The 16,490-nt window shown below is 36.7% G+C and overlaps 1 protein-coding gene across 1 annotated transcript in view; it reads right to left on the reverse strand.

Annotated features, from left to right (window-relative positions):
• The window catches only part of SLC15A5 (solute carrier family 15 member 5), an 84,576-nt gene that overhangs the window by 19,738 nt on the left and 48,348 nt on the right, over positions 1 to 16,490 (reverse strand). Inside the window, exons 6-7 of the mRNA XM_007082746.2 lie at positions 14,736 to 14,924; positions 4,462 to 4,590 (exon numbers count right to left, since the gene is read on the reverse strand). Of these exons, the coding sequence (XP_007082808.2) occupies positions 4,462 to 4,590; positions 14,736 to 14,924 (318 nt within the window). The remainder of the gene's footprint in view (positions 1 to 4,461; positions 4,591 to 14,735; positions 14,925 to 16,490) is intronic.

A 16,490-nucleotide genomic window follows, 5' to 3' on the forward strand; every position in this document is an offset into this window, starting at 1 on the left:
TACAGTGTTGGGGTCTTTATGGTCGGCTCTGTCATGAAAATTGGTCTGGCTGTTTGACTAAAAGACTGATCTTGTTTTAACAAAACAGGCCATGACAACGTACGACTTCCTTTATATTTAAAGTAAGCTCTGACATTAAAATTATCATCATCTCTGAGAAAAGTGGAGTGCAGCATTCCCTTTTTTAAATAAAGGGAAAGTCTTAGAGAAGATAATGACCCACCCAATGTCATCCATATAGGATCATTCTTTTTTAGGGGCCTTAATTGGTCACATAAGCCAATTTAGGGTCACAAGACCTAATCCTCTAAATAAACTTCACTTCCTTTCTTGATGAATGCTATTCTGATGGCTAAAGGGAGTGTCACAAACACAGATATATCCTGCTCCCAGAAAAACATATGACAGTCTCCTGTGACATCATTCAGGGAATGATGAAATGCATGGGCTGAATGATAGTAATTAGATGAAGTGGGAGCTGATTACATCCAAAAGAGGAAGATTAGTTGATAACTTGCAGTGAGATCTTTAGGAACTTTCCATAAGGTTCTATTTTTGGTCCTGTCCAATTCAACAATTTTTTCAATTACCTGGAAGAAGTCTAGGAACTTGCTTACTAAATTTGCAGATGACACAAAGCGAGTAGAAGAGTAAAGATTAGTAACTCACTGGGTGACAGAATCAAGTTTTAAAAATGTCTGTTATTTAAGATGGTGAATTAACATTTATAAAGGATAAAGTCCTGAATTTAATTAGAAAAAAAAATTGGGATACGATGAGTGAAACTGAACTGAGAGCAACTGCTTAAAAAAACAAAACAAAACAAAACAAAACAAAAAACACCTCAGGTTTTAATTGACCATAAGCACAATGCAGCTACTAAAAAAGTCAATGCAATCTCTGTTGGCATTCAAAAAGAGAGAGAGTGAGAGAGTCACCAGGTTGATAAAAGTAACAACTTGAGTATTGTGTTTAATCCTAGAAACTGTAATACTAGACCATAACCATCTTTACTGAGCACATATTGTGTGTATTACGAACTTAACCCTGATAACAACACAATGAGCTATGTATTGTTGTTATTGATATGGAAACTGAGGACACATACCTAGACTGCCTGGATTTGAACATTGTACAGCATTATTTCTCCAAATCTTTATCAGATGTTGGAAGAGTTGATATGTGGATAGAAAATCACCTTTATTCTGTGGAACATAGTTGTCAGCAGATGGGCAGACTCAGGTTACATTTCAAAGCAGAGAATTTTTCTGGGTGTTAGATGACGCTGGTCCGTCTAGTCTGGGGTACAATGTTAGACTAGATGGGCTCTGACATAATATCCAATTGTAAAATTCTAATTTAATGGGATAAGACTTGATGCAAAACAATATTATTATGAACAACAACAAAAACCTTTAAAGAAAAAGTAAATTGAATTAGTGGTAATTTAAATGGTGTTCTCTTGACTATAAGTTTAGAGAGCACCTCACTCACATTTATGTGGTGAAGACGTCCTCACCATTTGTCCTTGGTAAACCTCCTTTCATGGGCACCAAACTCTGATAAATTTATATCAACTTCTATTTATTCATCTTTTGCTATATCTAGAATATTATCAATGATATTCTACATGTAGACCTTATCCAAGGAGGTTGTATTGCAAAATAACAAATGTCTTTAAGAGGCTTTTTACACTGGGTGACCCCTAATAGTTGTTTGGTGTATCAAAAGCAATGTTGATGTTGGTGTTAGAACGCTGAGAGGGTCAGATCTCTGTCATACTAGTTATGACCACTGAACCATTTTGCTTTCGTTTTTCTGTTTCAATTATTACATTTCAAAAATAAGGATAATAATATTGCCTTTATAAAATTCTTGCATTAAATACAATAATATACCATTCTATTCATATTCTCAACAGAAATTTAGGTTTTCAGTGAAATAGATTGCAAGAATAATGGTGTGTAATAAAGAGTTTGCCTGGCCTTTGTCAGGCAAAGGCCTGGTTGGTAAACACCAAACGCTTTGAGTTTTCTGAGTAACTGGAATGCCTTTGTTATTCATGGTGGTTCCCCAGGAGCCCCACCTGAGAGCTTATGCTAATGAGCTGACACCTAAGGGGCCTGGCCAGCCAGGAAGACCCAGCACTGATTAGACGGTTGGGGCTTTGAGCCAAGTGAAAGCCCAACCTCTGGAGGGAAGAGAGGCGGGAGACTGTGTTTAATCATATGGCCAATGGTTCAATCAATCTTGCCTACATAAATAATAAAACTTCAATGAAAATTCTGCATACTGAAGTTTAAGTAAGCTTCCCTGGTTGGCTATATTCTGTATATTGTCACACTGGTGAGCCAGTTGGCCACTGCATCACTGAGGATGAAGGTGCTTTCACTTTTGGAACCCTCGTAGACCCTGTCCTGATTTGTATTTTTTTTTTTTTCTATAATAAAGCTGTAATCATAAGTGTTGTGCTTTCCTGAGTTCTGTGAGTCTCTCTAGCAAATTGTCAAACTGGAGGGGATCTTGGGGACCTCGACATTTATTATAGCCAGCTTATCAGAAGCAATGGCAGTCCTGGGGACCTCTGAACTTGTGGCTGATGACTGAGGTTAGCACAGTCTTGTGAAGTTTGGCCTAACTGGGTAAGTTCCTCAAACATGCATATGAAAAATGTAGATTTATGTAAAAGATAAACTGATAATAATATTTGACTTTGTAATTCTTCTAGAATATGTCAAATGTGGTTTGATTATAGACCTTTTTTTAGACCTTTATTTGTTTATTTTGAGAGAGAGAGAGAAAGAGCTCAAGGAGGGGAGGGGCAGAGGGAGAGGAAGAGAGAGAAAGAATCCCAAGCAGGCTCTGTGTTGTCAGCACAGAACCCATGGTGGGGCTTGAACTCACAAACTGAGATCGTGACCTGAGAGCCAAAATCAAGAGCTGGACGCTCCACTGACTGCGCCACCCAGGTGCCCCTGATTATAGACATTTTTTAAGCAAATTTTCAGAGACATCTTCAGTGAGTAATGCTGAAGAAAATAAATATATGCTGAACACATGTGTATGTAAAGATATAGGTAAGACTTTCTCAGGTTATCCTCTAAAACTCTAATACCAGTGCTTTGTTCTGTGTTTATATGTATAAAGAACCTAACCATCAGAGAGGTTAACAGCTTGCTGCCGTGTACACGTGTTATTATGACTGGCTGGATTTTTGTCCTTTGAGAAATGGAACCAAATCTTAAATAATTCCATATAGCACAGAGCCTAACACACAGTAAGCATTCAATACACACTTGTTGAACTTTCTCAGTTAACTAAGAAAAAGGCAGGGTTTGATCTTATTAAGAACCAATCAAGGGTTGTACATTTGCTCCCTAGAACTCTACTATACCTATCATCAAATTTATCACTCTTCATTTTATTGCTTCGCTATACCCGTGGAAACACTGAGAATGTGGAAGTGTGTATTTCTTTGCCATGGTGTCCCCAGTGTTCAATATGATGTCTAGAACAGAGTGGGTCACCTATAAATATTTTTGAATGAAAATAGTGTTAAAAGGAGTTTTTCACTCATAGAAATTAATTTTTCCCTAGTTTGAAAGCAAGTAAATTAAATTTGTTTGTTGCAAGAGAACACAAGCCAATGCTTTCTTTTAAGTGCACAACTGTATTTTTCAAAGTAGAGAAGAATAAGCTTGTAAGATTTTCATAAAATAAGTAAAATTAATTTCAAAAAAAAATGTGAAGCCGTATTAACATCTTAGAACAAATAAAGGAAAAAGTCTGTGGATTTAAAATACAGCCAAAGGTATTTCACCATGATATCTAATTACTGTTGTCATCCTGTTGATTTTTCTACCAGCACATATGAGTTGTACTTTTTTGTTGCACGTGAATTTTTCAGATGGGTTGTTTTTCCTAATCAATTTGTATGGGAAAAATTTTCCAAGACCATTTGCTATTCAATTTACAATTTCTCTTTGGTTGCGTAGACATGATTTCTGGGCAATCACAAGGAAAAAAGATCATCCAGATACCCCCCTTCTCCTACATTTACATAGGACTCACCTTTTCTGAGGATTATGTATGCCAGCTGTGAGACATTATTGAATATGCCCTCATTGAAAGATCTAATAAGAATATAATGACCGATTTGTTTTAAAATACGCTAAAGAAAGACAGCAGAAAGGGTCTCATGAGAAGTGACATTCTGTAATTACCTCCTCCTATCAAAAGAAAAACAATTCCCAGAAATTAATGAATACAGCAAGAGTCTATTTCCTATCTTAATTCTATCTTAATTGCAAAAGTGGATCAATTAAAAAAAGACTACCCTGGCAAAGCCCTTCTCTTAAGGTTTTGTCTCCCAATTCTCTAGTCATCAAATCAATATATATACATATATATATATATATATATATATATATATATATATGCATACCGTGAATCTATTTTTACCTTCTGAGATGAGATATACCAACTCCACCAGCAGTGCCCCCATGAAACAACCAAATCCATTGAACAGTGTCAAAAGATTCATACAGGTTCCTCTGATGGTACTTGGAACAAATCTGTGTATTACAGAGACTGAGAGGAAAAGAGGTCAAAATTTAGAACATTCACTATAAAATACTTTCATAGATACTGTTCAAATTCGTGTTGATCATACCTCAGAAAAAGTTTACCGATAAAGACAAAATTTGAGTTAGACTTTGTTAAAGTTACTATAGTAAGACATTGTGATGTTAGAATTTACGTATGTCTAAAAGGAATAAAATATGGCAAAATATACTCTTATACAGGTACATGGAAAATTTGATTACTTGGTGGCTTGAGTGTCCCAATATATTCACCCAAATTTTACTCCTTTTTGAATATTTCTTACTAATTTTAGATTGAGGTGAGGATTATACTAGGTAATATGACAATGTAATAATGAGGTCTACCACTCTGTGAGTGTATATACATCATTAGTTTCCATGTAGAAAACTTGAATTTATCATATAAAATTAGCATGGAGATTAAGAGGATGGGTTCTGGAGTTAAGCAAGATTATGCTAAAATCCTAGGTCGACTATTTACTACTTCTGTGATTTTAAGTATGTTACTCAAACTTTCCAAGCCTCAGTGTTCTTCTCTATAAAATGGGAATAATATTATCACCCACTTGCAGAGGTCCTGTGGCTCTTACTTGCTGTACTGTATGTATAATACTATATTAGTAGGAATGGAATCAGATTGGCTATTTTTTAACAGTATTAATCTTACCAAGTCAAATGTCCCCTACTTCCACAAAGCCCCTTACATGCATTTGAATTATCCTATTCAAGGAGAGGTTACCTAAAGAGAGACAATAGCTTAAACTTTGGGTCTTCAAAATGGTTATCTTTTTTCCCCAAGTCATTGTTGGGGTAATGGTGGCGAGAGGTTTGGAAACAATCATGGAGAATTTTTTTTTTAATTTCAATTACAAATAATATATTTTAACAGACTCTGTAGAGAACACACTGATGGTTACAGAGGGGAGGAGGTGGGAGGTGGGTGAAATAGGTGATGGGGATTAAGAAGGGCACTTGCCATCATGAGCAAAGGGTGATGTATGGAAGTACTGAATCACGATATTATACACCTGAAACTAATATAACACTGTATGTTAACTAACTAGAATTAAGGTAAAAACTTAAAAAGCCCCCCAATTTTTTTCTGATATCAGAAATAGATGAAAATGAGTATATCTGATTTTGTACATACGATATTAACTATCTTAAAATATGCATCGCAACCTTAGGGATACATGCTAAAATATTTACAACATTTATCATAGTAGGGTATCTGGGATTTGCGTCAAAATTATACAATGAGGAGGAAGAGAGTGTGCAAGTGAGAGTAGAGATGAGACAGGTTTGGCTAGGAGTTGAAAATTATTAAAGCTGGAATGTGAATACAGCAGGAGTTCATTACACTAATCTCTCTCTTTTGCATATGTGTGGCAAAAAATTGGAAGGGAATACATTAAATAACGTGAGCAATGTTAGCTCTGAGTGGTTGAATTATCAGATTTTTAATTTTCCTTCTTCTTACTTTTTCTGTACTTTGCAAATTTTTCTGCAGTGAGAGATCATAAATAAACATTAAAAGGAAAGTGGTTATAGAAAACCTATATACTGTAAAGGCTAAACCTTTAGTTTCCTTTTCTATAAAAAGAGATCTTATCATCTCTTCCCTTCTCTCTCAGGAAAATTTCACCCCTGATTTACTTGTACTTTAGCCCAGAAAAACTGCATTTGTTCAGCACTTTTAAAAAAATACTTATTTTCGAGAGAGAGAGAAAGAAGGGGAGGGGCAGAGAGACAGGGACAGAGGACCCCAAGCAGACTTTGTGCAGACAGCAGACAGCCAGATGCGGGGCTCGAACACAGGAACCACAAGATCATGACCAGATCCAAAGTTCAACACCTAACCAACTGAGCCACCCAGGCAGTCCTTCCTGTTCAGCACTTTGAAATAAACTTACTAATACATAATGTAAATGTATTCATGCTCCTTCCTGCAATTCATTTAACATTTCTCTTTTGTTTTCTGCATGTTTTTATTTATCATCCAATAAACATTTAAACGAATCCCTGTCTGTGGTCCAGGAAATGTGCTGAGTGTCGAAGGCATGAGTGGAAAAGGCACGGTGCATCTTTCCTAGATTTCCAACTCCAGGCAGGCAGAGAGCAGAGATGTGCACAACAGGAAGGAGAGTGCTAAACAGGCACTTAATACCAAAATACTTACTGGAGGTGAAGATAATGATGGTGATAAATAAAATACTGTGGAGAAGGGCTTCAAATGTTGGCTGCAAGGGGCCATATAGGTACCCTAGCTCTCTTGTGTAGTGCAAATCACCAGCAGGAGCCTGAGGCCAATCTCACAAGTTTCTTTCAGGACGATCCAGAGGAGAGTGGGAGCGAAATGCTGAAGAGGCTTTGGGAAGAAATGATTCACAGTTATAAAAAGGATTTGGCTTATGAACTTTCCTTTCTATAAATACGAGGAGACAAACAATGGGCAGAAAGACTAAGTAGGCCGATTGCTTTCACTGAGAAAAAGCAGAACGTACAAGCCCATTATTACTCTGCTAGTTAATTATTAATCCTATGCTTTTCTCTTGCTAGAACTTCTGGTGCGGTATATAATTCATGAGCACACTTTGCCAGCTCTCTGCCTGCTGGTTAATCTCTCTTTGGTGTCATTTTAGTCGTTTTGAAAGCCTCCGGTTCCCTTTTAGAGGACTTAGCTTTTCAAGCCCTCGGATCTCCATTTTCAGGCATCTTACTTGCATGTTCCGATCTCTTTCGACTTTAGTGATAATCAACCTGATTTTTTAGACTCTGTGGTACTTGTTTTAGCACATAATAGTATAGATAGTAGCAACAAGTCTGCCTCTATTCCAAAATTCTCATTTTACTATGAAGACACAGTAAAAAATATTCAGTGTATGTGAAAGCTGGTCTTGCCAAGGAGAGCTGAAATGTGCCTCCAGGTGGAGGCTGGTTAGTGTTTGCAAAGATGCCCCATCACAGCATCTGCGGAATCTACAAACCGTAGCGTTGTAATCCCCTTCCCGAGGCACCTGGTATTGGGGACTCATTGCTGGAAATTTCTTTTACTCCAATTGTTCTTAAACTGTTAAAGGTGCTTATTATGTCTGGGGAGAAGTTATTTTGTATATGTGCAGCAGAAGCTAGCACAGGGGAGAAGTTATTTTGAACATGTGTAAGAGAAGTACCGTAGTCCTAGAAAATGGAACTTTATTCTATTACTGCTTTCAGATCATCATTCCTTCCACATACTGAAAAGCTTCAGCTTATTGTTTCTGATTATATCAAAGTTATCTGATTGTATCATGTAATACTTCTCTTTTGTGATGTCATCTATCAATCTCTAGGACATTTTCCTCTGTTATTCAAAGTCATCACCTCCTCTCTCCTGGTCCTCTGTCCACTTCTATTCCTGCCTTAGTTCCTGGCAATTTTACCATCTACATAGATCATCCTTCCAACCTCCCTTCTTCCCAAATCTTGGTTTTTCAGTTCCTTTCTAATATCTAATGTCTCCTAACTCTACATTAGCCACTCATACCCATGGTCACACCCTGAACCTTGTCCCCCAGACCAGGAGTTGGTGAACTACCATTAGGTAAGGTTCAGCTTCCACCCATTTATAAATAAAGTTTTATTGGAACACAGCCACATCCATTCATTATATATACCTATGACTGCTCATACACCACAATGACAGAGTAGTTGTAAGAGAGACGGTATGAAAATCCTAACTATTTACTGTCTACCACTTTTTGGAAAAAGTTAACCCATACCTTAGACCAGTAATGGTAACCACTCCATAATCTCAACTTTGTGCATCCTCTGACTACCACCTTCTGTCTTCCCAGTTTACTGTGTGCTACTCAACCACAAAATGCTTATACTCCTTCAGGACCTCCACTCCATTGCTTTTTTCATTATTCTCACCTCTTTGATGCCCTTTATGTTCTTACTTCTCTTTTAGCCAAGTTCCATAGTCAATTGGTATGACCATATTCTTTTCTATACCCTCATCCCCTTGTCTTTCTCTTGCTTTTCTGGAAGTTCATTGGCCAAATAATTCACTCTCTGCCATCTCTGCTCTTAGATCCATGCAGCCTAGTGTTTCTGGAAGAAAACCGCAACCATGTTGACCAACTCCTTTGAAATTCCTGACCACAAACCTCAAATGGTCTCCTAATACTCCCTGCCAATATTCTATATCTCCTTAGTTCATTCAGTCTCTCATCATTTAGACAACGATTTCATACCTCTCCCCTCTCCTCAAACCCCCAAATATCCTGCTTCACCTTCACTCAGAGTCATGGCCTGGAATCCTACTTTACTGAAAAAAATCAATTACCAGAAGAGAATTTCCACAGAAATCTCCACATCATATATATGCACCTATGAATTTCTGTACCCACATACTCAGATCTCTGAACTACCATTGATGAATTATTCTTGCCACATTCTCAACTTGTAAATTAGATCTCAACCTCACTCCCTCCAGTATTTCCCACTCCCAAATACCATCAATTTTCCCTCTTTCGAGTCATTCCCACCAACATGCTATATGATGCCATTATCTTTCCCTCCTTAAATATATATAAACAACTCTTTCTTAGCCCCAGTCTTTTGTCAGCTACCTTCGTTCCATTTGTTTTATCTCTTTTGCAGCAAAATCCTTCAAGTGAATTATCTACAGTTCTCTTCCCATTATCCTTTATTCATTTTTTTTAGTTTCTTTATTTAAATTCAAGTTAGTTAACATACAGCATAGTATTGATTTTAGTAGAGCCCAGTGATTTTCACTTAGATATAGCACCCTGTGCTCATCCCAACAAGTGTCCTCCTTAATGCCCATCACCCATTTAGCCCATCCCCCCTGAACTTTCCTCCAGCAACCCTCAGTTTGTTCTCTGTATTTAAGAGTCTCTTATGGTTTGCCTCCCTCTCTGTTTTTATCTTACTTTTGCTTTCCTTCCCCTATGTTCCTTTGTTGTGTCTCCTAAATTCCATATATGAGTGAAATCATATGATTTTTGTCTTTCTTTGACTGACTTATTTGGCTTAGCATAATACACTCTAGTTCCATCCACGTTGTTGCAAATAGCAAGATTTCATTCTTTTTGATCACCTAGTAGCATTCCATTGCATGTATATACCACTCCTCTTTTTTTTTTAAATTTCATTTTTTTTAAATTTACATCCAAATTAGTTAGCATATAGTGCAACAATGATTTCAGTAGATTCCTTAATACCCCTTACCCATTTAGCCCATCCCCTCCAGTAACCCTCTGTCCTCCATATTTAAGAGTCGCTTATGTTTTGTCCCCCTCCCTGTTTTTATATTATTTTTGTTTCCTTTCCCTCTGTTCATCTGTTTTCTCTCTTGAAGTCCTCATATGAGTGAAGTCATATGATATTTGTCTTTCTCTGACTAATTTCGCTTAGCATAATACCCCCTAGTTCCATCCACATAGTTGCGAATGGCAAGATTTCAATCTTTTTGATTGCTGAGTAATACTCCATTGTATATGTATATACCCCATCTTCTTTATCCATTCATCCATCGATGGACATTTGGGTGCTTTCCATACTTTGGCTATTGTTGATAGTGCTGCTATACACATGGGGGTGCACGTGTCCCTTCAAAACAGCACACCTATATCCCGTGGATGAATGCCTAGTAGTGCAATTATTGGGTCGTAGGGTAGTTCTATTTTTAGTTTTTTGAGGAACCTCCATACTGTTTTCCAGAGTGGCTGCACCAGCTTGCATTCCCACCAGCAATGCAAAAGAGATGCTCTTTCTCCGCATCCTTGCCAACATCTGTTGTTGCCTGAGTCCTTAATGTTAGCCATTCTGACAGGTGTGAGGTGGTATCTCATTGTAATTTGATTTGTATTTCTTTGATGATAAGTGACGTCGAGCATCTTTTCATGTGTCAGTTGGCCATCTGGATGTCTTCTTTGGGGAAGTGTCTATTCATGTCTTTTGCCCATTTCTTCACTGGATTATTTATGCAGGGGTGGCGAAGTGTCCAACTCTTGATCTCAGCTCAGGTCTTGATCTCAGGGTCATGAGTTCAAGCCCCACATTAGGCTCCATGCTGGGTGTGGAGCCTACTTAAAAAAAAAAAAGAAACTACACGGACAGAAATTTTCATCTTTTTTTTTTTAAATTGATGCATCTTAAGGTTCTAGAGTAGTGTCAGGCATATTGTAGGCATCCATGCAGTATTTTTTGAATAAATAAAACAAACACAGATTATGAGATAGCTGACATATACATTGGTATAATCAAAACATAATTTGAAAAGTTTTCTATGTGTTTTTTCTTTCTTGTAGATCATCTCTAAGATATAACATGACTTAGTATGGGAAACAATGTCCACTGAAATTTGGAATGTAATCCACTGTGTTTCCTTGCTCAATGTCATCAATGTAAGACACTGACAGTAATTTGAATAATATGTTTTATTGTGCTCACATAGAAATAGCTATAGATTTTATTAATTCATTTGTTTATTCAAAATGTAATTACTAATCATCTGCTCTGTACGCGCACTTTTAAGGAAGGAAGAACATTAGAACATAAGGATGGATAATGAGGATAAGAATCTTAACTTAAAGACTACACATTCTTATGGTAAGAGGCAGGCAATAAAGATACACATATAAATAAGATACTTTAGATCCTGACAAGTGCTATTAGAAAAAATGGAACACGGTAATGGTATAAAAGTGATAGCATCACCAGAGAAGCCTCTCTGAAGAGATAATCTTTGAGAAAACTTGATGATGAAGTGAAGCCAGACACTTAAAAACAGAGGAAAGGGGATTCTAGGCAGAGAGAAGAGCAAATACAAAGGCCTTGGGACAAAAATAAGTTTGACACTTTAGAAACACAGAATGAAGGTCATCACATTTCTAGTGAAGTGGTCAAAGAGAAGAATGTTATAATATGTAGATGGAGCAGTACAAGAGGCCCAATCATGTGCAGTCTCATTCACCATTTAAGGAATTTGTCTTCAAAATCCTACTGTGAAATGGTAGAGGAATGGTAGGACTTCTTCTGGAAAGAGTATGATAGCTGTTTTGAAGAGAATGGACTCACGGGCAGGAGAAGAAACAGCAAGACAAGTTAGGAAGCTCTGAAAGAAATGGCAGTAGAGACAATGGTGACCATGTAGACCAAGTGGGTAGCAAAGAAGATAATGAGACATGGCCAGATTTATATTCAATTTCAGAGTAAAGACTAAATCTTGCTGTTGGATTAAAAGTGAGAAGGGCAAAAAAAGGATCTAGGATGATTCACGTGAGAAAGACACAATTTCATTCACACTACCAGATCCCTTGGTGTTCAAGTTGTGGTAGGTTTGGTAGAAAGAGATATGAGCAGGACATTGGTGCGTGAGTCCGGTCTTGCCCTATTAATTCATGTGAAATATTAGAATAATAATAATAGCAGCACACATTATAGCTGCTAATTTTTGAGTGCTGTCTTATACCAGATACCTTGCTTTTTCCTCTACATAAAATATTTCACTTAGTCCTTACAACAACCTTTCCCCAGCTTATAGATGATGAGAAAGGCTCAGAAATGCAGAATAATTGAGAGTCACACATTTAGTCAATGGAAGAACTGGGGTTTAAACTCAGATTTGTTTGATTTTAAGGCCATAGATATTAACCCCTATGCTGTACTGCCTCCTAAAAGAGTAGTTTTTTTTGTTTTTTTTTTAAGTAATTATTGAATTTACAGTTCAAAATACCCTTTCACGTGTTATCATTTAATTCTCAAGGAGTAGTCCCCATTCCCATTGATTCTTACACTGATGTTGTGATATAAAGAAGACTTATAATTATTTCCATTTTAAAGTTCAGGAAGGTGCTTCAAGTTTACTTGAATTATCAAGGTCACAAATATAAATGACAAAGCTGGAAATCAAAACAAAATCTTCTTGTCCCTACCTTATGGTCTATGTAACAGATCAGACCATTGACTTAGTTGGTTGTCAGTTTCCCTATCAGTAAATCAGGGAAGGGTAGATTGAGTGGTTTATATTACATGATCCACCTTTTTAATAGTCTGTTGTTTTAAGTAACTTTCTGGCTTTTACATAATGAACCACTATTGTTAAGTTGGCTGGGAATTTCCTGACTGCATTCACTCATCATCCACATTCATTACCTTTTTTCACTTCTAACCTACAACATTTTGGCTACCTCCAACAATTTTCTGCCAACAACATCGGGGAAGTCATAAATGTTTGTGTAGTGGCATTTTTCTTCATGGTTCTTTTGTGTTTCGTATAGTGTCAAACAGTGATATCCACATCTTAGACTCTCATAAAGTAATTTGTTTATATAAAATGTATTGAATGGAATGATTTAAAATTATAAGAAGAAGTGTAATACACATATATGATTATAATTCCACTAACTTACTTACTTTCTTTCTTCTTTCTTTCTTTCTTTCTTTCTTTCTTTCTTTCTTTCTTTCTGGCAGATTACCACATGCAGTGCCTCATTTGGATGTGTCTGGGGTCTTGGAAGCTTGACTACCCTAAATTCTCCTACAAATGGACCCTGAGACCTTGTTTGGAGGTTCTAGCAGGGGAATGCAGCTACTCATATACCCTTGACCAAAGAATGTTCCTCCTCTATGGGAAAGTCATCTTCCTTGACCGAGTGTGCAGCTCTGAGAGAGAAGTACATGGAACAGTGAGGGAGGAAGGGGACATATGCCTAGCCAGCCAGATCAGCTGAATGAACCCTGATGATCAATGGGGGTGACACATGTCACAGCCAGATTATTTTCACATCCTACACAAACTTTATTAATTGACTTTATTTTTATTACCTTTTTCAGTGAATTGCTTTGGTATCACATATATATGTGTATGTGTGCATACATATATATATCTTTATTAAATATGTATATTTAATGAATTTTGAATAACTGAAGATAATAGAATAATTAAAGACTTTAGACAAGTGAAATTATCAGAGATATCATTTAAGATGATTACCCTAAAAGTCATGTGTTGTTTGATTGAATGGGAGAGATAGTGGAGGTAGGAAAGTAGGAAGTTAAAAAAAATAATCTTTGTAAAGTATAATGGGTGTTTGAGTTATAATCATGGCTCCCACTGCAGGGAAATAAAAAGAAGGTAAAAAATAATTGCAATAGATTACACTGATAAATACACACACACACACACACACACACACACACACACACACACTGCTGTATTGCAAGAAGTTACTGAAATACCTTGATGAATTTTAAAGTGGCTAGTTTAATTAATATCAGCAATCTAGATAATCCAGAAAACCCTTGATATTTAATAAAGTTACTCTGAACTCATCTTATGAAACACTAGTGATCACACTTAATTTAGTGAAACTTAATTTAAAGACATTGAGTTATCTGGAAAATTGGCTCAAATTTTCATTTCATTTGCATGTTTATACACTCTCAAAGTACATTATAAGTGTCATTTTTGGAAGGAGTGTATATATGTGAGTTTTCTATGAGTGAGAAGGGAGGAGGTGGGAAGAAGAAGAGGAGAATTTTCATCTGAATGTATTGGACTTCTAGGTTTTAGCAGTTTTTTTTTTACTCTTGTTGTGTATCTGACCAAATAGTTACTGCCTTTAACAAATTCATAAATCTTTTATTCCATATACATTCAGGAAGAACTAATACTTGTTCTGTATCTGGCAGAGGAATGAAATGAAATTAAACACTTTTTTAAAACATAATAATAAAGGGTATGTGGTGGCTCAGTCGGTTAAATGTAGACTCTTGATTTTGGCTCAGGTTACGATCTCCCAGGTCATGAGTTTGAGCCCCTTGTTGGGCTGTGCACTGACAGCCTGGAGCCTGCTTGGGATTCTCTCCTCTCTCTCTCTCTCTCTCTCTCTCTCTCTCTCTCTGTCCTTCCCCAGCTTGTGCTCTCTCTCTCTCAAAATAAATAAATTAACATTTAATAAAACACGTTTGTTTAAAAAATGAGTGTAATTAATAGACTTGTCCTCAAGCATTATGGGAAATCTCCATGGAGTGAATAGGTTGCCAACCCCTTGAGGTGATGTGTTCTGTGTAAATACTCAGGGTATTCTTACATGAGGTGATGAAGGCTTTACTCACAGGCTGGGTTGACCAGTGTTTCAGCCACTCCAAGTAAAATGTACTGAAGAACCAGGTGGAAACAGGGCATGGAAGAAACGGTGAGAACTTTGCCTGAAAGAGGCTGCTCCATGGGAGGGAAGTGTTTTCTGTGTATTTCAAAGAAGCCAGCTACCATCACAGACAATGCAGCAGAAAGATTTCCAGTGACTGAAGGAAAATCAGGCAGGCAAAAAAAAAAAAAAAAAAGAATGAGTGAGCCCCCAAATCAGTGTATAGGCCATAGCATTTCTTACACATTGACACTAGGAGATGTTTCCTCAACATTTTTTGCCCTGGGAATATCCAGATGCCCACTAACTGTGTTGACTATACTGTGACTATACCCCAGTCTTTCAAAAATAGCTGCTCTGACTCGCTATTTCCTGACTTACTGCTTAGATGGCCTCTGGAAAGTTATTTAACCTCATTATCACTTTCCTCAGCTCTAATATGGGGTTAGTGATGCTGACTTTGTAGGGTGACAATGAGATTTAAAGCAGAGACTATATTGGTATTATTATAACAGTTCCTGGTAGCAATAGGAACCAATTATTAAAGATAAAGCGATAGTTTTGAATTTTTGTCCTCAGATAAGATAGATTGGTTTTGATGATTTTTAAAATTTATATGAATCAAAAATAGTTTGGAGAAAATTTAAAATAAAATTACCTCTTCATAAGGGTTGAATCGTTTAAAAAATGGTTTTGAAATAATCTATAAGTATTTTCAGTCCTCAGTTTTCTGACATTTCTGTAATCTTTTCAGACAAAGTAAAGCAGCCATTAGAGAATTAAAAGCTAGAAACTTCTGTTTAGAGGGGCGCCTGGGTGGCTCAGTCGGTTGAGCGTCCGACTTCGGCTCAGGTCACGATCTCGCGGTCCGTGAGTTCGAGCCCCGCATCGGGCTCTGTGCTGACTGCTCAGAGCCTGGAGCCCGTTTCGGATTCTGTGTCTCCCTCTCTCTCTGACCCTCCCCCGTTCATGCTCTGTCTCTCTCTGTCTCAAAAATAAATAAATGTTAAAAAAAAAATTAAAAAAAAAAAAAAGAAACTTTTGTTTAGAAAAAGAGATAGTAAAGGTGAATTAGCTAGTAAAGAGTGTAAATGGAAGCAATTATTCAAAAAGGAGCCTACCTCTTCTTTTCCTTTTACTCTTGAGGAATTAGCTACAAGAAGTTTGGCTGAAAATGAGTAGGGATTCTGTTACAATTTTGTTACAGGTTATATCCACTGCAACCATTCCATTTCTCAATTTATCATTCATATTACTGGACTTAATCCCATCGTTAGAGCAGAGGCAGACTTTAGCTTGATGGAGTTTACTTGAAATTTAGAGATAGTCACATTTTGCTAACTTGCATAAAATTTCAGATAAGGCAAAGCTTTCAATTCAAAAAAAATCAATCTAATGTTTAAATAGCTTAGTGTTTGTTCTGGTTGATAGAGAAACTGGTAGGTAAATTTTTTGATTATATCTCAGCATTTAAATGTATCCATAAAGTCTGCTCTTTACTGAGACCCTGAGAAATAGAAGGTGTAAAAGGGGGGGGGGATCTGAATAACAAAATATTTGAGGAATTTTTAATTCATTTTTATTTTAAATTAGTTCCATAAAGGCCCATTCATAGTGAAGTAGAGATTTTGGTTCTTTAAACAGCTCATATAAAAAGTTTGAATTTCAGATCTACTTTTATACTTTTCAGATTATCTACTTTTCAGATCACATTCACCACACA

The sequence above is a fragment of the Panthera tigris genome, chromosome B4, assembly GCF_018350195.1.
Source record: "Panthera tigris isolate Pti1 chromosome B4, P.tigris_Pti1_mat1.1, whole genome shotgun sequence".
Taxonomy (NCBI): Eukaryota; Metazoa; Chordata; class Mammalia; order Carnivora; family Felidae; genus Panthera; species Panthera tigris.